The sequence below is a fragment of the Limanda limanda genome, chromosome 8 (genome assembly GCF_963576545.1).
Source record: "Limanda limanda chromosome 8, fLimLim1.1, whole genome shotgun sequence".
Classification (NCBI taxonomy): domain Eukaryota; kingdom Metazoa; phylum Chordata; class Actinopteri; order Pleuronectiformes; family Pleuronectidae; genus Limanda; species Limanda limanda.
The window spans coordinates 4,054,013-4,076,158 of NC_083643.1; the positions used below are offsets into that span (position 1 = coordinate 4,054,013).

General features: G+C 42.9%; 1 protein-coding gene across 1 annotated transcript in view; it reads left to right on the forward strand.

Moving 5' to 3' along the window:
* Window positions 1–1,835: 1,835 nt before the first annotated feature.
* The window catches only part of nrn1la (neuritin 1-like a), a 33,710-nt gene continuing 13,399 nt past the window's right edge, over window positions 1,836–22,146 (forward strand). The window contains exons 1-2 of the mRNA XM_061076455.1: window positions 1,836–1,920; window positions 18,753–18,903. Of these exons, the coding sequence (XP_060932438.1) occupies window positions 1,836–1,920; window positions 18,753–18,903 (236 nt within the window). The remainder of the gene's footprint in view (window positions 1,921–18,752; window positions 18,904–22,146) is intronic.

Below are 22,146 nucleotides of genomic sequence, written 5' to 3' on the forward strand. Positions count from 1 at the left end.
GGTTCAATTCATATTCATCACATATCCTGACTTATTTCCCAAAAATGCAGAGATTCATTTTTGTTTCTGTCCAACTTTATTAGTCTGCGTGTGGTGTCGCAGAGGAAACACGGGGGGGGGGGGGGTGAACCCACTTGAACTTAAATTTCTTCTGCCAAGTTTTATTTGTGTCTCACTCGCTGACATCTATTTCTTTTTTCAGGCTGAGTTTTATTTTCAGGAATACAATAAATTCTTTGAATGACTTGTATGTAATTGAAATATACACCAACTGTTAGAGCTGTGCATTAATTCAAGTTGAACATCCCATAATTTAATGCTTCTACATGTTGTATCAGCTGCTCCTCTGTTACAAATCACAGTTAAATATATATAAATAGCAGTTTTGTGATTAGTTGTGATCGCTGCTGATTGGATGAATGCACTGTCCATGTGATTTGTTGCTTGTTGTTCTCTTTGTTGTGATTGTGTATCGTATAGTTAGGCTTAAAAAGCTACTTTGTTAAAGTTAAAGGTTGTTCCATTTTGCGATAGCGTCCAGGGGGGTGGAGCTTCTGTGTTCGGCCAATCGCAAGTCAATCTCAGCTGTCAATCATGATGTTTAACTCAAACCAAACTTTCTTTGACCTTATGGTTTGTCCCGTGTAAACTAACATGGAGGAGGTATGGTTTATTTCTCATACTGCTGCCACCCACCAGGGGGCGATCTAATAATTTAATAAATTGCTTTGACGTGCTCGTTAGTGGGATTTAGAGATGCTAGATTTAATTTAAGATTCTATTCTTTTCCAAATCGTCAGTCTTGATCCTCAAGCGTTTCACTGTGACCGCAGTTCTCTGCTGCAGAGGGGCGGGGGGGGTGAGGTGGAGGGGGGGGGGGCTGAGCAGAGGAAGTGTTCTGGCAGAGCAGAAGCAAACTGGGTTAACGCAGTAGGTTGATGTGGGACTTTGAGGCTCTGACTCAGTTCTGTGTCTGCTTCGACAAAGACGAGGTTCTTTTTCTACTCTTTTTATGAATGTCAAACTTTATTACTATTTTCCAGAGTGGAACTAGGAACGAGTTTGGCCAATTTTCAACCAAGAGATATAAAGAAATACATTTCTGGGTTCTCTAGCGCCTGGTTCCGAAGCTACTGCAGATTTTGAGTAGTGTGAAAACCAAACTACTTAAATCAGTACAATCTAAGATTCCCTTTTATAATTTAAACAAATTCTCTGACTTAATCTCTTCCTCTTGTTTGTCGGTTATCGGACGGAGACGCTGAGTAAGATTCTTCTGTTCCAAAATCCTCGAGTATCGGATAACGTTCACCTCAGTCTCTGGGAGCCGTGGTGCCGGCTCGTCTGGGCTTCTCCACCTTAATCACTCTCCATGTTGCTTTTCAATACGGGTTTGGCAGTCGCTCGGTGTAATTGGCTATGCACCAGCAACTTAAAGCCACCACGGAGCCTTATTATGCAGCTATTTGTCACTAAACCCGACTTCAAATTGGGATTTCATCCAGTGATAGTTAGTGAAACACAGCAGAGTTTGTTGTCGTGAATAAATAACGGCGAAAAACATGCGGAAAACTGTCGAATAAATACAAAAATACATCCCAACAGCAGACGCTAACTTTCTACATGAACAACAGGACTCATGGAGCGGTGGTGTAGTGGAGGCGTCTCCTCCCTCTCCTCCCTCCAGCAGCTATCGATCGCCCGGCCACAGACGGATACTGTATCACCTGGTGGAGACACCGGACACCCGTCAGCAACATGCAGTCACTGAACACTACAACACTGCAGTCGTTTCACCCGGCTCCTAATGGCTTCTGGTTTTCCTGGAACCGAGGATGGAGACGACCCCGGCGCTGTGGATCTGCCCGGTGAACCGAGAGGAGCTCGGAGTGAAGAGCCGGGAGTTTGGAGGCTGTCGCCGTGACGATGCAGCGTGATGTCGGTGTTAGTGCTCATTTAGAGAAACGGCCATTTCACTTTTCCTCTGTGAAAGGGACCAGAAAGCCTTTTTTAGTGAAGTCATCAAGAGACGCTGAGAAACTGCTCCATCGAAAGTTAATGAGTTCTTTTTAGGCCATCGCTTCTTTTAAATGTCCGTCCCGTTCTTGTGATTCAAGATTCAAGATTCAAGATTTTATTGTCAAATGAACAGAGATAACATGAAGCAGTCGCTGTCAATGAAATACTTGGGTCACAGGCTCTCTTTAAGCAATGCTCAGAAATTTCCACCCAAAAAATTCAAATAAAAATAGAAATAGTATAAAATAGAAAAAAAAAAGAATAAAACGGAAAAACAACAAAATAGAATATCAAAAATTTTAAATAGAAAAGAAAATATATATATCTAAATATATATCTTCACAGATGAAGAGAAAAATAGAGCAACAATAGTTCAATTTGTGCAGTAGTGCAAATGTTCAAATATGCTTATTACGGTGTGATCACGATATCTCAAGATCTTTTCAAATTTGGTCCAAACGTTCATTTGGATTCAAGGACAAACGAACGATCACATCTTGTTGGTCAAGGTCATAGACGTCCTGAAGGACATGAAATGTTAAATCGGCCTCTCTGGGATTTCCTCAAGGTCTCGAACAACCGAGGCTTTAGTGTTGAGCCTCGTTGTGAAGTGAGTCGCTTTGGAGAAAAGCTTCTGTCAAGTTAGTCAAAGTAATGCTTTGGTTTTCAAACTCAGCAATGTGTTCATCCATTGGTTGTGACCTGTTCAGTTTCCTTCTCCTTTTCATACTATACCAGCAGCCTGTTGGTTCTCCAGTGGAACAGAGAGAACCAGAGGGACACACAGGTGTTGTCGTCTGATTCCACAGTAACTTTCTGAGTTTTTATTCCTTTCAAAACTCAAAAGTGTTCTGTTCTAACTCTTAAACTGCGGTGGAGGAAAAACTCAAACATGTTTCAGAACAGTTCAGTCTGGGCCCTGAGGCTCTGGAGCGACCTGCCTGACGAAATCAGGTCAGCTGACTCACTCTCTTACTCTCTTACTCTCTCACTCTTACTCTTACTCTCTCACTCTCTCACTCAAGTAGATGAATAAAATAAAAATAGGAAACATCACATCTAAATCTTTTATTTAGAGTAGCTCACCTGATCACAGCTCTGTGATGCTCCACGTTGCTCTGGTGTTTTTCTCTCTGAGGTCGTGCACTGCTCAGACTGATTCTGATTCTCTACATCTACTGTACAGAGAAGTAGAGAGAATACGTTTCAGTTGGTTGCCAGTGGAGCTTCAGCGATGAACACATTCGTCTCCTGCTCTGAAACTATCGACCCCCGGCAGCAGACGGGCGGTTCAGGGAGCTTCACCTGTCAGATCGTAGGACGAGTCTGGAGCAGACTTCCTCTCAGTCGACTGCAGTCATCAACTCACTGCGTCTGAATACCAGATGAGATGCAACCGACAGAGAGAGTTGGATAAATGTTACTGGAACCCAGTGGGAGAACAATTAAAGGGACTCTCACCTTTGTTGCATTTTTACACTTTTTGTGGATAAGGTTAAATTGGTATTAATAAGGTAATGACACTCTAAAATGCAAGACAGACCCACCAGGAGTAAAAACAAACAATTATTTCACTCTCATAATATTTAGTGAAAACTTCAACCAATAAAATTCTTCGGACCGAAGGACCTTATTGGCCGACAGACCTGTCTGTTTGCTGCATGGACATGCAGGATTTCCGTCTGCTTCTTGTGGCGCATTCGGGCCCGTCATCATATGTGAATGTAAATGTATATAACTTACCGAATCCATTGCTTTGGTAAACAAAAACTCACGTGCGTGCGCGGAGGCAGTAGGTTGTAAGTCTGCTTGTAAATAAAGTTTCTTCAAAAAAATAAAAACACCGGGATGGTTGTAAGTCTGCTTGTGTAAATAAAGTTTCTTAAATAAAACACCGCGGATGGGAACGAGGGGGTGGGGCATTGGAGGAAGGCGGGATGATTTGAATGTGCTGTAATTCTCAAATGCAACAAAGGTGAGAGTCCCTTTAAGGCTCCATTATGCTTCTACGTATCCGTGTCGCGGAGAGGGACGCACGGACACCAGGGAGTCTTTTTGATTTCTCCGACGACGACCGTCCGTCTGAAAACAATTCACCGCCCAACAGTAGGTGGCGCAACGGAAGACGAGCTCAGAGAAGCCTACCCCATTTCTAGGAAGAAGAAGTCTCCTCCACTAGACGCTACCAGATGAGATGCAACCGACAGAGAGAGTTGGATAAATGTTACTGGAACCCAGTGGGAGAACAATTAGTCAAATCTGAAAATAACTTTTGAAGAGTTGTGTTGTCTCTCCTGGCACTCATTTAATATTCTTACATTGATTTCTTAAATATGTATATGTAAAAACGGATGTGAATAATTACTTTACAGTTAAAATAAGCCAATGTATAAATTCATATTATTTGCCGTTTTAGGTTTGCGATTATGTCACTTCCGGTTTAGTCACTTCCTGTGACGTCATTTCCTGTTAAAAATCTTACCTCTGTAGAAAGAATGGCAGACATGTGCATCTTCTGATTGTAATCCGCTAGCATCCACATGAAAGCATCTAAGAGGCAATGCCGTAAGTTTGTTTAATCAATGGAAGACATGTTTAAGATAATATATTAGAGTGGATTTAGTTAAAAATATAGCAATTGTGTACAAACTAAAATCAATGCAATTGGCATCAGAATGTCTTCATACAGTGTTAGACAGTTTATATTATTATTTACAACTATGTACAACATGCTGCTTAGTCAAATGTACATTCAGTATTTTTGTATTCTTTTATTTGCAGTTTTCATCGTCTGTCAATGAGAAATTGTGACAGTAAATGGTCAACCTTGCTACGACTCTGTCTTCATTGGCTACGGTTTAACTCGGTGTTAAGTCAGAGTTACAACACACTGCACGAGAACACTACAAGAGTGTATTTTTGAGCCGAATAGTAAATGACTTATTCTCTTCAAGCTTCTTGCAGCCCTGGTCCAGCAGCTGTTTGCTCGGCGCTCTCCTCTCAGACAGGCGACGCCCTTGTTTGCTGCTGTTTGCTCTGGAGCAGAGTGTTTACCTGGTTGTGGAGTCACATTGATTTCCTCAGGATTTGTGTCTGTGGAGCAGACGCACACAGAGTGGAGCTGCTGGACGTTCTGCTGACATGGGCTGTTGAGGGTAACCATAGCAACAGCTATTAATGGGCACAAATGGTAAATGCTTTGTCTATGTTTATGTAATTTTATTCGCTGTAACTTCACCTTGACTTTATTTCTGTTGACATTTAGCAAATCAATGGCAACGCGGATAAACTGAACAAAATGTCTAATAATTCAGCGGGAAACTTCGATGTGCGATACTACACCATTTAATAAATAACTTGAAAGGGTGAAAATAATCCCGGTTTAGGAAAGAAAGATGGATTAAAAATCAAGCAACAATGATCCGGTGCTTTTTACTTGATGAAAAGAAAGAAAGATGAACTAAGTGGGTCCAAAACTGGTTCATGAGTTTAAAATGAACCACGACATGTTTCAGGATTTCCACCGGACAGAGAAAGAACAAATCTGGAATCAAGAATAAAGATTTTTAGTATTTAATTTGAGGAAGGTCCCGTTTGTTTGTAAAAGTCCAAAACATTTGTTTCATTTATTTTTCTTTGTCTAGAGTCGTCGTCTGTTTCTTGATCATATCGGCGACTTCACATCCTTTTTAAAGACAAAAATAAGACAAATATTTTCAATAAATCAATAAACTTATCATGTTTATATCGGACGGGATAGAGGAGGAAACTGTTGCTCTTCTTCATCTTCTGCTTCAAATTGTGACGTCAACAGCTGCTGTGGACGACCCTCGTGTGCAAAGTCCTTTATCCTCATATCGATGGAATTGGCAGAAATCATTTCTTGTTAATCTGTCCTGTAATGTTCACAGGGGTCGAAACCCTAATCTCGCTTGGAGCTCAGAACGAGCTGGAGCTTCTGCCCGATCTGCCGAGTTCTGCTGACTCAGCGCCTGGTGTTTGCCCTGACGCTGGAGCTTTGTCCCGGTGGCTCATCGGCATGTGGAAAGGATTTAACCGTCCCATGAGGACAATGAGGACAAGGAGCCATATATCACAGGAGGATGGATGTAGCCTGTGTGTTCTGGCTGATCTCAGGATGAACCCCCTGCTGTGACCTCAGACGGGCGGCGTTTCCGATGAATATTCATCCAGCGCCGGTCGCCGCCCAGCAGGGGGCCCAACCGCGTTTCCAATACGTTCTAATTTGTTCTTTACCTTCAGCTCCGAGCTCCTCCAGAGGCCGACAAAGGGGAGAGAACTCATCAGGGTCAGATATATGAGGAATAAAAAGACGTTTTTTTCTTTCAAATACTTTTCCTTCACGAGCCGTTGCCCTGCAGTGGGAGGGAGGGAGAGGGGGGGTGGTGGTGGGGTGGCGGTGGGGGGGGCGATGCAAAATATAGCTACTAGCTCCATTTTTGCCAATTAACATCAAACCAGAGGACACGCATGCACCCTCACACGCTCAGACCTCCCTGCTATTAGAGCCAATTTAATCACTGATCACACGGCTGATCAAACTCAAAAGCTCCGCGTAAACTCACAGACTGGTTTCATTTCATCTCGGCTTCAGAGGGAAAGTTGCGCTCGTCGTCGTCGGCCGAGTCGGTTTCAAACACTTCGCTGCTGCCAACTTCCTAATGCAGCAAACATATTAAGACGGGAGCTGGAGCCGCTCGGTGTGCAGCGGCTCTGCCAGAGTCCTGCCGACAGCTTGTTGGTGTAAATGCGGCTCTGGCCCGATCGAGAGGACGTCATTCTTCCTGCTGTTTGCAGAGCGATCCAAAAACATATATAGATATATATTTATATTTTTAAAAAAAAGTCAGTGTTATGTAAATTGTTAAATCCTATTTAATTTGCTTTCACATTTTAATTGTGGTGAGATATGTCTTCCAGGTTCTCGTCAAGATAAGATTAGATTAGATTAGATTCAACTTTATTGTCATTGCACAGTACAAGTACTTATACAACGAAATGCAGTTTAGCGTCTAAACAGAAGTGCAAAAAAAAGGCAGTAAAAGTGCAGAGTATTGTGCATATTAAAGTGAAAATGTAAATAAATAAGATCTGTACAGTAAGAAATATATATGGAATATTACAGTTTTAACAGGAATTGTAAGATATAGGGACGATGAATGCACTATGAGCAGGATACAAATATAAATATATATAAATATAAATACACTATAGGCGGGATAATACAGTAGTAAAAAAAGTAACAGTCAGTGCAAATGTGCACATGTAGATCATGTGAATGTAATGAGTTGGATCCTCTGGACAAACAACTGTTGGGTCTGGTTCTCTGGACGGGCGCCATCGACCAGGCGCCATCGACCAGGCGCCACCGACCAGGCGCCAGGCGATGATGCAACTGAACGGGCGCCAGTAAAACCTCACAGGAAGTAAAAAACAGGATCTATCTGTGTCTTCACTCCAGACGCAGATCTGATGCTTCTCATCTCTTCAGTGGACGTTCAAAGCTGCGATATACAAGTTCAGGCATCAGGCGCCCTCCCTCCCCTCCCTCCCTCTCTCTCTCTCCCTTCACCTCGCTGACGTCAGCAGAGTTTATATGAAAATCACAACATTTAGACTCAAGGAGGATGAAACGCCGGCTTTGACTTCAGCAGTTGTCAGCTGAGGAGGAGGAGGAGGAAGAGGAGGAAGAGGACCTGTGTGGGAGGAACCGGAGCTCTTCAGCACCAGGCTTCAAACGCCTGGAAAATTAAGTTGAAGATGAACCCCCCCCCACCTCTCGAGCCTTTTTCATGTTAACAAGCGCTGAACCCGACCACAGGCACTCCCCCCCCCTCACAGGTTACACCCCCGAGTCAGGAACCTGAGGCTCTTCACTGATGAAGGACGCTCTCTGGACTCTTTCTTTCTTTCATACTTTTCCACTTGACTCTGGGCTGTGTCCTCCTGCACAGAGCGCACACACACACACACACACACACACACACACACACACACACACACACACACACACACACACACACAGAGGTGTTAATGGAACGCTGCTGTAGAGCAGGTTTCCCAGTCACCTGATTCCAGGCCGCTCTAATTAGAAAGTGTTGTTGTTCCCTTCTGGTCCCAGGCACGCTCACCTTAGTGTGTGTCCTGTTTCTATGCACGCATGCATCAACTCTTTTACCTTTTTGTGTTAATGAATCGCATGAAAAACTTAAAAATAGCACACACACACACACACAGACACACACACTAGATGTAAACAGTCTCGGTGGGAGGCGGCTTCTCACGCGATGAGCTCCGTCACCCTGAGCACCGTGGTTGTGTTTTCCTGAGGAGACACTTCAGAGGCCAGAAGTTTCCATAGTGAAAGTGTCTCCATAGCATCACAGAGGAAACACATGCGTGTGTGGGAGGTGGCTGGGCGGGGGGGCAGGGGGGGCTATGTGCATCATTCAGGGATGGATTGACACCTGAAGAAAAATAGCTGCAGGTCTAATCAATTTGAACGCGGGCCCCCTGGGACTGTGTGTGTGTGTGTGTCAGGTGGAGTGTGTGTGTGTGTCAGGTGGAGTGTGTGTGTGTGTCAGGTGCAGTGTGCAGCAGCAGCAGGACTCAGCAGCGTTTCCGTCCAGTCAGCAGAGATCCTGGCAGCGTGTGCGCGGCCGGACTCATGAATAGATCAGGATGCACCGTGAGATCTCACCGTTTGTTCCTGGGGTCGAAACCAAAGAGAAGCAGAACAGAACGACTCGGATCCGACGGAGGCTTCGTCCGTTCGACTGTTTTCATCTGATCTGAGAACAGTGTTTTCAAACTGGAACCATCTCCAGTGTCTCAGCTGCGTTTCCTCCACGTTGAACCTCCTGTAACTATGGTTCACACACATGGAGGTGAGGCTGTATGAGGAGGAATCGAACAACGCACTTCAACTTCATCAGAATCACAATCACACACATAGAAAAAGAATGAAATATTGTGTGTTTGGTAGTTTTTTTGACCTGCAGTTACAGCCCCTCACCAGTAGGGGAGTAGAATCAGAATCAGAAAATTCTTTTATTTGCCAAGTATATTTGCACATACAGGAAATTGCCTTGGTGTCATTGGTGCACTGAACATAAAACAACAATATAAAAACAACAATATATAACAAAATAGAATAAAATAGAATAAAAATATATACAGTCACAGAGTTATGGGCACGTGCGGAGTAGCCCTTCTTCTGGTGTGTTCCTGCTTTTAGGGAAACTGGATAACATTCGACTTTACGGCACTTAAACTTCATTTGATAATCATAAAACATCCCAATATTATGCGTCAGATTTTCTTGCATAACAACAATCAACTGAATGTAGAGAACTTCTGCAACGGAGCAACGTTCTCCCGGCTCGTTGTTGCCGCGGCGACAGATGGCGACGCCGGCTGTCTGACGTCGTCCCGCGTTGCGTTTGAAATGTTGTGTTTCCTCGTGTCAGACGACATTTACCCGCTCGGGTTTCAGGGTTTGGATCCTCCGGGTGCGAGCAGGAGGAAGTGAACCTCAACACGCTGCCGCTCGTTTGATCCTCTCGCTTCTTTCAAATGAAACCAAACAGAGGATCCAGAGTCGGCCTCTTCAGGCAGAGAACCGCTCTTTAATCACAGAACTTGTCAGCAAATGAAACCGACATCGACCTTCAAGCTCATTTGATGGAATCACTATAAACAACTGAAAGCAGCTGCACAGGACTGTCATTAATCCTGACTCAGCCCTTTTTTAAAATTTTGTCCATTTGACTTTTTCTTTTCTTTCTTTCCCAAACTTTAAAATTAATCTTCCTCCTCACACATCTGTTCATTTTATCTAAATCTTAAGTTTATATCTGAATGATATTTATCATAGACTATACAGAAAGATGACTCTTCCCGAAAAGTGACTCCAAAGCCCATTGATCGCCCCCTGGTGGCTGCCTCCGGTATAGGTCATGAACCCCTGTTGTAAAACCCTGATATATGTCAACGTGTTTTTTACTTTCTGGTTATTGTGGTTTTAATTAGTTGTTTATTTACCTTCTATGATATTTATCAGCACATTCATTCAACTCTTTCAATGTCAGACACACACTTAATGTTTGTGTAACCTTAACATTTGTGTAGTTGATCATTGTCCACAGAAAACGAACCCTGGTGCCCTTGATGCTCTGGTGGCTCCATCACTGTGGGATGCTTCAGCTTCCCCTCTGGATAATGGGAGGAAATGGGAAAACGTCATCAATCAATAATTACAGTCTTTGGTCCGAACATGAGAACGAGCTTCAGCTAATCTGCTTCATCCTCAAAGGTCTTTTGTCTCAAACCTTTTACATGTAAATCATTACCGATGCTTGTGACAGTGTTAATGGGTTTAACGGCCAGAGACGGAACTTGAAAGAGCAAAACGAGAGCACGGCAGAGGTCAGACGATGTTATGGAAGATAAATGTTGTCAGAGCAGAGAATCCACTTATCACACAGCAGTGAGGGATACAGTGAATATCAATGTGAATCTTATTGATCTGCATCTGTTGCTGTATCGAACATTTGTCTCTAGCTGCGTCCAGTCTTTGCTTTGTTGTGACTCTGGGTTTATGTGCTTTAATGAGCGCTGATCACTATTTAGCCTCCTATGAGATGGAATAGCTTAATAAAGGATCAACGCCGACGAGCAGCAAACTTCCATAATTTCACAAAGCATTGAACTTCAGAAGGTTCATCACTTTTTTGGGTCCCCGGGAAACATTTCCTGTCGTCTATCGCACATTTGCAGTACGTTTATGTATTTGCAGTTGTCAAATTGCTGAAGTTGTGTTCTTAATTTGCATTTGTTTCCTAATTCACAGTGCGTTGAGTTCTCTCGTGAACCGTACTTAAAGAGACGGGAGTTAAAACCAAGTGTTTCAGACAGAGGCTGAACAGAGGAGCAGCAGCAATGGAAAGTTTGAGGAAAGTGAAGCGTTTTCTGAACATTAGAGCATTTGCAAATTATCATTAATAACAATATGAATATGAGCATTATGTCTCCTTTGAGTAGTTTGCTTTGTATAATCTGATATTGTTCGCTGTGTTCTAATAACTGGTTAAGTTTGTATTGAGGAAGACATACGAATAATAGGTCATAATCTAATCAAAACATTGAAAATTAGAGATTTATTGAGATTTTAGTTGGTTTGACGGACAGATGAGTTACCAGAAGAGAGAGTGTAGAGGGGAAGAAGAAGAGGAAGAGGAAGAGGAAGAGGAAGAGGAAGAGGAAGAGGAAGAGGAAGAGGAAGCGGAAGAGGAGTATCAGAGCAGACGCAGAGTTAATGCAGTTTGTCATTGTTCATGTTCCAGTTGAAAATGTTCCCTCGTCTTAAAGCTACGAAACCTGCGTTGCTCATTTTCCAAACTAAACGCAGCATCGGTAACATTTGACATCTTCATCCATGTCAAGGTTTTTTTTTCTCGGGGGTTGACTCTGTTTTCAAAGTCTTTTGGGTGGGGGGGGGGGTGCCACAGGCAGGGCAGGGAAGACACAGTGCCGAGCGGAAATGTAGAGTAATGTTATCCTTTAAACATTTCTTTACTTTTTAAATGTATTTTAAAGTATGAGCTGCAGCGAGAGAAACGTCTCCTGCCACAAAAACAATCCATCAGTGCCCGGCTCCGAAAAATGCTTTTCTCCACTTCTGCATCTCTTTCTTATTCCCTTCATCTCCGTCCGATAGCGATCGAGTCTGCAAAGACCCGAGTTTCCTCTTCCTGCCCGTATCAATTCGTCTCTCCACCTCTCCGCTGCTCCCCCTCTCCCTCTCTCTCTCTCCTTGGGCTCAGTCTTAGTTCAGATATCAAATATTAATCAGGGGAGTGTGAGAGGCAGTCGATCCGTCGTCCCTCCATCGATCCTCCAGCGCTGAGGTGTCCTGGAGTCGTTCCAGCACTCGGACACAAACAGTTGTAGTTTCTATCGTTGTTTTTTATTGTTTCACAATCTGTTCCTTTATGTCTTTCTCCTCGTGTCCGTCTCTGCTCTGCTGAACATCGTTATGTCCCATGTCTCTGTCTTCTTCAGGGACTATGACAGAGAAATAACTTTTTGAGGCTGCGATTTTACTATTGCTGAATTCAAAACCGGTCACCTGCAGTTCTGGGGAAAATCCTGCAAGAACATACATTATTTTCAAAAAAATCTTCATCTCATTCAATACTTTTCCAGCAAAGTCCCTTCCAATAGGAGAATAGAGCTGTTCCCTCAATGCACTGAACAGCAGCGTCAGACCCTTCACGACATGGATGTACGTTCACTCTACTAACAGACCGTTGACCTTTTCCTCAAATCCTCAAATCCGAAGCACTTTGACTTCATGAATCTGATTCCAGGGCCAAAGGTCTTACACACTAAAAGCTTCTGCTCCTGAGGAAGCTCTTAAAGCCTTAAGGCTCCTTTCAAATCTCCAAGACTCCGGGGGGTGAAGCTGTGTCAGAAGTCTACATGGTCTTCAAAGATGTAGACTGAGAGGACCAGGAAGGCAAAATTTGACTTATCTGGTCTACAAAGGATTTCCTACATGTATCTCCAGCTTTACCATTGCATCATTAGCTCTTCTGAACCGCTGCACTGACTGCAGTTTGGCCTCCTGCACAGCTAGCTCATCTGATGCGAGACGCCCCAAAAAGGAAACGCCAATGGAATCCTTCACGGCTTGGGAACGGCAGAATGCATTTCTCGGCCGGGATTGAAGAAGCCTTCGGAAATGAGAAAGCGATCTCTCTTCACACGAAGGAGGCCGCCCGCCCCTGACTTTAGAGTTTGCTAAGGGTGCGTAGCTAAAACGAAGCTGCTAAGTGGTTCCTTCTCTAAGTGCTTCTCCTGCCGTGTCGGCTGCTGCAGCTTTGCATGCTCCGTCACATCCCAGAATGCAAATCACACCTGGGGAAAAGCAGCTATTTGACTCAAATATGCAGAGCACACCCGGTAGTTTGGTCGGATCGAGGTCGGATCACATTCGCACAACCGACCGACTGCTCCTGGCTTTGTTTGGGACCGAGACCCCCCCTGTACTGAAGGGTCTTTGCTCAGTAGTTTCACTGTGTTCGTTCACATCTGCATAAACCAATCGCAACAAAGGGGAAAACGAACCCGAGTCTAACGTCTCCGGACTGAGAGCAGGTGTGAAACCAGCCTCAGACCACGGAGCTCCGGTCACTTCAGCGCGAGGTGGGAGAAGTTCAATCAGGCATCGCTAACAGATAATGAGTTTACAAGCCAAAGCAGGAACAACAAGTTCCTGCCAATCGAGCAGATGTGCCTCCCTGGCTTGATTTCCCCACTGCCCCCCCCGAACTCATCTCAGTTTGAATAGTGGCTGCTGGAGATAATCATACGCCACTTTTCTGAAAAGGACCTCATCCAAAGAAGCGTGGAAATTCAAATCAGTGCATCCTGGGAGTTCCCTGCATTGTGTTGATTTCCATTTAATCAATATAACCGGCTGAAATAGACATAATTCATATTTAAATATAGTGGTAAATCATTCAGGGCTTGTTGGCAGACGCTGTTTGATGGAGAGCAGTTAGTCGTCTTTAAATTACATATTTTCGTCTTTTGCTAGACGGCGCTAGTTTAAAAAAATATTTCATCTCTTATTAGAAATTGTTGACGTTCAATGTTATTCCCCTTTTTTCTTTTTAGTGAAATGAGAAGATGTTTAATTTCATAGCTGGGACATAGATGGCGTAGTTTAGCATTAACACCAGAAATACAACAACCTGTAAATCACAAATGTACGAGTTTCTAATTTGTTTAAACGATACACAAACAGGAAAGTAAATCAAAACAGGAAATAAAATAGCGTGTGGTGGTGACCTCTCACCCACGATCATTGAGTCTCACACTCGTGGTCACTTCCTCTCCTCCAATTTCTCCTACACGTCCTTTTTTATTTTCTCCTCCATCTCCTGCTGTTTTTCCTCCGGAGGTCTTCATTAAAACTTGATGGAGATGAGTGAAGCCAATAATCTCCAGCGCCTGGGAACAACCCTGCCTGAAATCAATAGGTTTCCCTGGTGGAAAAAACAAAACAACGCAAAGAGAGAATAGGGGGGTGGGAGAACGTCTGGTTTATCAAATATTTAACAGCAGCTCTCTGGGGAGAGGAGTGGGGGGGGGGGGAGTAGTTGTGGTGATGCTGTGTCTCACCCAATTAGGATCTGCTGTTCACCTGCCAGGCTCCAGCCGCGGCTCCACTCTGACTTTTACCCGTCACGACAAACCACTTCTGGGACAGTCGCACACTCTCCACCAGCTTCACCCCCCCCCCCCCCCCCCCCCGTCTTGTACACTAATGGTGACATGATGCATCTGGGCCTGTCGCCGCCGTGAAGAGGCCGTCGCGGCGCCGTGGAAACATCGGCCGCCGGCAGCTCCAAAAGGATTTCGTCAACGAGTCCCAATGAAACTCCTCCGGGAACCAGCTCGCTGCTTCAGAAACGCTGTTCGGCTTCGTGTGTGTTACCGAGCACCAGGTTCTACAGGGAGAAGGAACACTCCCGGAAGCTGAGGTTCAGAAACTGGTTTGAGTTTGTGAGCAAATGTGCTCAGTGACTAGAAAATGATTCAGTTTAAACAAAAACAAAACTCTCGAAATCCACCACGTAATGTTATACCTCTTAGTGCAACAACAGGGTTGCATGAGCTGAGAAGGGGTCCGAGGACGGCTGATTAGGTTTCTCCAAAGGTGAATGAAGGAACAGAGATGGAAAGCTGAGGTCCCTTTTGCTTTGGTCCTCAATTCAAATGCCCAAAAAGTTACCAATAGTGAGGATGGAGAGTTGTTGAGACGAAAACAAAGTTACAGGAGAGTGAAATTCAAACTTGCATCCCTCAGCTTCACACAAACACAGTCTCAACTGAACGCTGCTGTGGGTCTGAATCAGCAGAAGTGTTGTTTTTTTCTTTTCAGTAATTATAGAAGACCGTAGTATGTTGACCATGTGCGTCAGAGGGAGGAACACCTCACAGCAAGAAGGTTGTGCGTGGGCAGGAACCTGTTTTCCACTCAGCAGGAAGTCAACATGCAGAGGAGGTGGAGCTGTGCAGCCACTTTTTATTTCATTAATCTCTTGCACAAATGAAAAAATGCCCACTGATGAAATTATGCGAGAGTTAATATATTAAAATAACGACAATATAGAGTATACAAGTTGTAGGAGTGTTTCTGCAGCCAAAGCAGCAAAGAGAGAAGCAGTAATTAGTTAATCTGACTGAAATGTTCATTTGTAATTATGGGACAGATTTGAATAGTGTGTGTGTGTTGATAATTATTCTAATAAAAGAGATCAGAGGGTTTAGTTTTTTATTTCCCAATCATCATCACAGAGTCTCTGCATGTTGCTCTGAGACGGAAGAATCATCAACGCTGTCGGGAATCAAAGAGTCTGAGCTCGGTTTAAAATGAAGCGTTAATTAATATCTGTTTATTTACTGTTTAGAAGCAGAGTGGACGATTTAACATTCATATAAATATATAACTTTATTTGTATTATTTAAGAAGGCGTGTGTTTATTCACCACCTCCATCCTTTAGCAGGGAAACAGCCGCCAGTAAAAATCTGAAATAAATAGTTTCCGACTGGAAGTAAATTCATGTGAATGACATCTCGAGTCGGAGAAACTGGGTAAAAACAACTATAGTCTTCAAAAAGGCAGCTCACAAACCAATGTGTGTGTGTTTGTGTGTGTGTGTGTGTGTGTGTGTTTGTGTGTGTGTGTGTTTATGTGTTTGTGTGTGTGTGTGTTTGTGTGTGTGTGTGTTTATGTGTTTGTGTGTGTGTGTGTTTGTGTGTGTGTGTGTTTATGTGTTTGTGTGTGTGTTTTAAAAGTAGAAGTGTTGAGAGGATGAAGAAGATTCCCAAGTTAAAAGCTGTGATGGAATAATCCCAGCTTCTGTTTTCATGACACTCCTGAAAGTCTCAGGCCTCTGATTTACATTCGGTGTTTAACAGATGAGACGGGATCATTCTAATCAAACACGTCCCACCAGAGACCCCCCCCCCACTCTGCCGTGTGTTGTACATGAAAGTTTACTTTGCCATTAATTCAAACGTCTGTAAACTGTGGTGCAGAACAACGGCACGGCGGTTAATTATTATTTCATTTTGAAGGCAACAAGCAAACACACACCTCTCTGAAGAAATCTTGACTCAATAAAGAGCTCGGGGCTTTGGTGAGGCGCTGTAAATAGCTTTGTACAAAGTAAATGACTTGTGAGACTCTGTGTGTGTTTGTGTGTGTGTGTGCGTCTGTGTGTGTGTGTGTGCGTGTACGGGTATGTTTGTGAGGAGCATTTTGAGTATAGCCTTTATACGTAGTGAGAAAATTTAGTTCTTCCTCACGCTTTTCAGTGTGTGTGTGTGTGTGTGTGTGTGTGTGTGTGTGTGTGTGTGTGTGTGTGTGTGTGTGTGTGTGTGTGTGTGTGTGTGTGAGTGTGTGTGTGTTTGTGTGTGTTGAATCTCTGTAGAATCTTTTCCAGCATTAATTCTGACCTTTCAGGACCAGTACACCTCATGGGGAACGAAGCTCAACGCACTGCTGCATTATGTCTTAAAGGGATAGTTCACCCGAAAATGAAAATTCACTAATTATCCTCTCACCACTCTGCAGATGAAGGGGTGATAAGTGAAGTGTTGAGGCATTAACTATAATTTGGCTGCAACGCTGTTTAAACCTGAGACTCCTAAAGTATTTTTTTGACACTTCACCCCCCACCCCCCCTTTCCTATGGGACAGTGTTGAGCAGATAATGGGAGAATTTTTATTTTTCAGTGAACTATCCTTTTAGAGATGTAGTTCATCATGCAGGAACTAACTGTGAAGATGTTTTGTTCTGTTTTTACTCTGAACTTTGTGATATTTAACTTTAAAAGGACAGTATGTGTTTTCAGTGTAATGAGGCGAAACATTTCTGAGCTCCTGGTTAAAGATTTGAACTGTGGCTGGTTAATGTTAAAGTTAAGGTTATTGGTTCTTGTTAAGGTAAGGGATAAGGTCCACAATAAATGGAAGTCAATGTAAAGCCCCAATAAGGAGCTTGGAAAACCTGTGTGTGTGGATTTGATGGGGAATTTCAAATTACAAGGAAACAAGTTTCTTATTTGTATTTTTTAAAGCCCCAATAAGGAGCTTGGAAAACCTGTGTGTGTGGATTTGATTGGGAATTTCAAATTACAAGGAAACAAGTTTCTTATTTGTATTTTTTAAATGTGATTCATACGTTATTATTAAAGCCCAAAAATGAGTTAAATCAGAAGATCCAATACATAAAATCTCCTCCATTACATCCTCACACCGGCCGTTAAGATGCATCTGCAGGATAAATGTCTTTCTCCTGCCAAAACAGGAAGAGGCTCTTGCTTTTTCAATTTAAATTGCAGGATAAATATCTGTTGCTGCTGTTGAGAAATATCTAATAGTTTGTGTCCTTGCCTTATAATCTAATTGAATTGCATCCAGCTTCCTTTCTTCAGCCTGTCTGGGTCGTCATGAAAGCCTGAATTAAAGAAATCAGATTTCTGAGGCTGTGATATAATTTCCCGTCGACTTGGTGTCTGTTTAATGTTTCTCATGCTGCTCAAAGAAATATGTAATTTAAAGAGTTTCTGTTTCAGACTCAGGTGCACGAGCGTCATTCAAGATTGTTGGCAATTTTTTGTCGCTATTAATCATGAATGTTTTCTGGTAAACATGGCCGACGTCAGCACTCAACAAAATCGGAGCCAAATCCTCTTGATCGCCCTCTGGTGGATGGCTGCAGTATAGGTTCATGAAACCCGGTCTCCTCCATGTTAGCAGACGGGACGTGGAGCAAACTGAAAAGTCAAACCACATTTCATTTTAGTTTGGTTTTAATTACTTAATTGACGTAATTAAACCGATTGATTGAAAGGAAAGACTGACTCATGATTGGTTAAGAGAGTAGGCGGGACCTTGATGCTGTGGCTCTACACCACAGTTATCTACTGGTCATCAAACTGGAGACATGTTGTTGCTCTTTATACAAAGCACCCGGAGTTGTGAGTGGATATTGGACATATAATTGGCCCCTCTGTGTAAATTGTGGCCCCTTAACTTGGCCCCTGTCAAGTAATTCTTGACCCACAACTGGCTGTTGAGTCTTTGCAGGTTTTAAAATGCGTCTGTAGTTTCATCTTGTTTGTGTGTCTGTGTCCTGGCTGATTCTAACACGAGTTGTGTGTTGTTGTTGCGTTGTATCTCCATCTCCCGCTCAATGAGCCGTGACGTGTCTCATCTTTGATGTGAGCCATCGATCAAGCGTCGACTCTAAACACTGAATGATGGAGAGCGGGGGGGATTGAGGAGAGACCCGGCTGTCGGCAGCTCCGTGTGTGTGTGTGATGGATAATACTCGGCTTCTCGGTCTGTCATTGAAACAAGCAGCTGTGTAGACGGGGGGGGGGGGGGGGTGTGTCACTGCTTCCACACAGCTGCACACGAGCTCGTCTCGTCTCTCACTGGTCCGACAGACGCAGATGTTCACAAAGAGAAACGGCCGCCTGTGGAGAAACTGAGTCAACTGATACTTCTGCTTAACTTGATTTCCCCAGTTCACATTACATAACAAGATCAACTCTCAATTCATCTTCTCTCTCTCTCTCTCTGTGTGTGTGTGTGTGTGTCTGTGTGTGTGTGTGTGTGTTCCTCCAGTGCTCAGCCCGTGTCCCGTGGCTGCAGCTTCAGCCAGAAGGTGTCACTCCATCTATAAGGGTTTCGCTCAGTGTCTGATGTCGCTGGGGGACAGTCTGACGGACAGCGCCCGCAAAGACGAGGACACGCACGAGATCCACTCCATCTGCAGGTCGGTGCAAACACACACAGACAAACACACACTCACACACACACACACACACATACTCACAACACACACACTGGGGTGCAACGATTAGTCGACGTCGTCGACAAAAATCGATGACCAAAATAGTCGGTGACGAATTTACTAGTCGATGTTACGTTGGTTACGTCATAGCGCGTGTTTCTCGTGCCGCGCAGCGGAACTAAACGTCGTTTTACCGGAGGTGCTGATGGAAGTAGCTTAGGAGTGAGCCATCTCGCTCCCTTCCTAGCTCTGAAAGTCGCGCATGTGCAATAGCGACAAAACACGGTCCAATGTCGGCGTCCGCTGCAGCACGCAGTCGCGCACCAGGAAGTAAAAAGTTCAGGAGAACTTCACCCGTAACATGGCCCGATAAAAACTACCTGCAATATCTGTACAGAGGACCTGCTCTCCATGGAAGCAGGACACGCGCATGTGAGGAGGAGGAGTCACGTGTGACTTCGTAACGGAGACGATGCGGACTCGCCTCTGTCAGATGTTATATTTACACGTATATACCTGCGCGCACGATTCTAGCATCCATTACAAAAATATGGTTTAAACTTTTTATTAACGAGTTTAAAAGCGAAATATTATCCTATTGCCTGACAAACGTCTTGTTTTAATCAAAATGATTTGGTCTGAAGAAGACTGTAGTTTCGTTTGTTGATGTTTTTATTAATGTTATTTTCCCTGTCCTTTTTTGTTAACACGAAAAATGGATACTTGAATTTTAATTTATTTTAAGTACCAGCACTTGGCCTGTTCTTGGTTCACAGTAAAAAGGGAAACTTTAATTTAAATTAATATTTTTTATTAGCACTTTGCCTGTCCTTGGTTTTAAATGAACAAAAACTTGATTTTTCTTTGCTTTTGTGTCAACAGTACCCTTATATGCAGCAAAGTTTATTAAAAGACATTTTTGTTAATGAAGTCACAATCTTTATTGTCTTTATTTTCAGTCATCACATGCCTTGAACAACCTCAAGCTAAATTTAAAAGCTGCTTGCTAAATAATAGCAATTGAGAATTTGTGTCATTCATAATCCGATTAGTCGATTAATCGTTTCAATAATCGGTGACTAATTGACTATCAGAATAGTCGTTAGTTGCAGCCCTAACACACACACACACTCTGTTTCTAACAGAGGATAGAAACGTGGAAAAGTGTTAATGTCAGGTCAGTGCGCCAAACTTCTTTTGCAATATAGTAATAAATCAAAAAGTTTTTTTTGGTCTATAAACATACAGGGATAGTGAACGTGTAAGAACTTTATACAAAATGGTCAAATAAAATGTAATTGCACAGTTTAAAAAAAATATGTAGATTTATTTTTACTCCATTTATATCAAACATTAGTACTTACTACTGCACAATGCACTGTGTTACATATTCACTTGAAAATTAATAAATGATTAAAGACAATTAGTCCACTTATCTAATCAGAGCTGACAGGTAACATTAGACTCCGCCTCCTTCTACAAGAGCAAAGTGTGTCAAGAAACACACACACAACACACACCCGGTGGGGAGAGGCCACACAGTACATTGACTTCAAGTATATTTTTCATCTGTATTTATTTAAGTAGATATATTTTAACTACATTAATATCAAACATTAGTACTTACTACTGCACAATTCATTGTGTTACATATTCACTTTAAAATAAATAAATGATTAAAGACAGTTAGTCCACTTAGTCCAATCAGAGCGGATGGGTAACATTAGACTCCGCCTCCTTCTGCAAGAGCAAAGTGTGTGAAGAAACACACACACAACACACACCCGGTGGGGAGAGGCCACACAGTACATTGACTTAGGAACTTGAATCAAGTACATTTTTCATCTGTATTTATTTAAGTAGATATATTTTAACTACATTAATATCAAACATTAGTACTTTCTACTGCACAATACACTGTGTTACATGTTCACTTTAAAATAAATAAATGATTAAAGACAGTTAGTCCACTTAGTCCAATCAGAGCGGATGGGTAACATTAGACTCCGCCTCCTTCTACGAGAGCAAACTGTGTGAAGAGACATCAGAAATTGGTTGAGGACAGAATACGCAGTTTACACAGTAATCGATGACAGTTGTATAAATGAATAGACAACTCTCTGCAAGTACTTTTACATTTTAAGTATCTTTAAAAGCAAGTACTTTTACTTTTAGTCAAAAAGTGAATGTGCTACTTTTACTACAGTAAATGTTCCAGTACTTCCTCCACTACTGCTCACCCTCCATGTACAGACCGAGCACAGACAGGGTTAAACAGGAAGTCTACAGAGTTTCACTATTGGAATATGCATCTGTAAAGCCCACAGGTTGTTAAGTCAGTATTAGTAAGAACTTCAGGAGCGGAGGCTTTAGAAAACAAAGACCGAAGCTCTCCGGAGGGAAGCGGCTCACATTCTCCGAGCTGGAAATGAATATGCAAAGCTTCTGGAAAAGAAAAGTTCAGACAAGCATTTTACAGCAGCCCGGTCGGTGTGATATCTGATATCAATAGAGCGCGTCCAGGCTGTACATCTGAACAATACCACAAATCGAAGAGCTGGCTCTGAAATCCCTCACTGGACTTACACTCGTGACCTGAGCACAAAACCGCGTGTGAACAACAATAAATAATCACAGAGTTCTGATTTACAGTTTGTGTGGTTTGTGCGTTTCACTGCTGTTGTGAGGGAGAGTGTTAATGGTCTGTTTAAAACCTGTGTACAAAAATAAAACATAATATGGTAAATAAATAAAACACTGGTTGAAATCAATGCATCAGCCTCAGAGATATCCTGACTGTTAATTCCAGGTATGGATCAGGTTATAAAATCCAAACACATTTCTCATAATGCAACTCAATATGTTCTTGTTGTGGTTGAATCCTCAAATAATAGAAATAAACAGAAGAAGCCGGTTGTTTCTCTTTGATTTATAACGTCAGTAAACATTTTCTGAAGGCGTTTATGTCTCAATCTCTCGTTTTAAGTCGTCGTCAACGCAGCTGATGTTCATTTGGTAACTTTATGATCCATTTAGAGTCACATAAAGACGATAAAGCACACACACACACACACACAGACACACACACAGACATATCCCAGCACGTCTTACCTGTCACTCTTCCAGAGGTCCAGCCGTGGTCAATAACCAAACAGACATAACTCACTAACAAGGAGAATCCTGGAACCTGCTCACGTCCAGAGTGCAGTGATGATTCACATCACG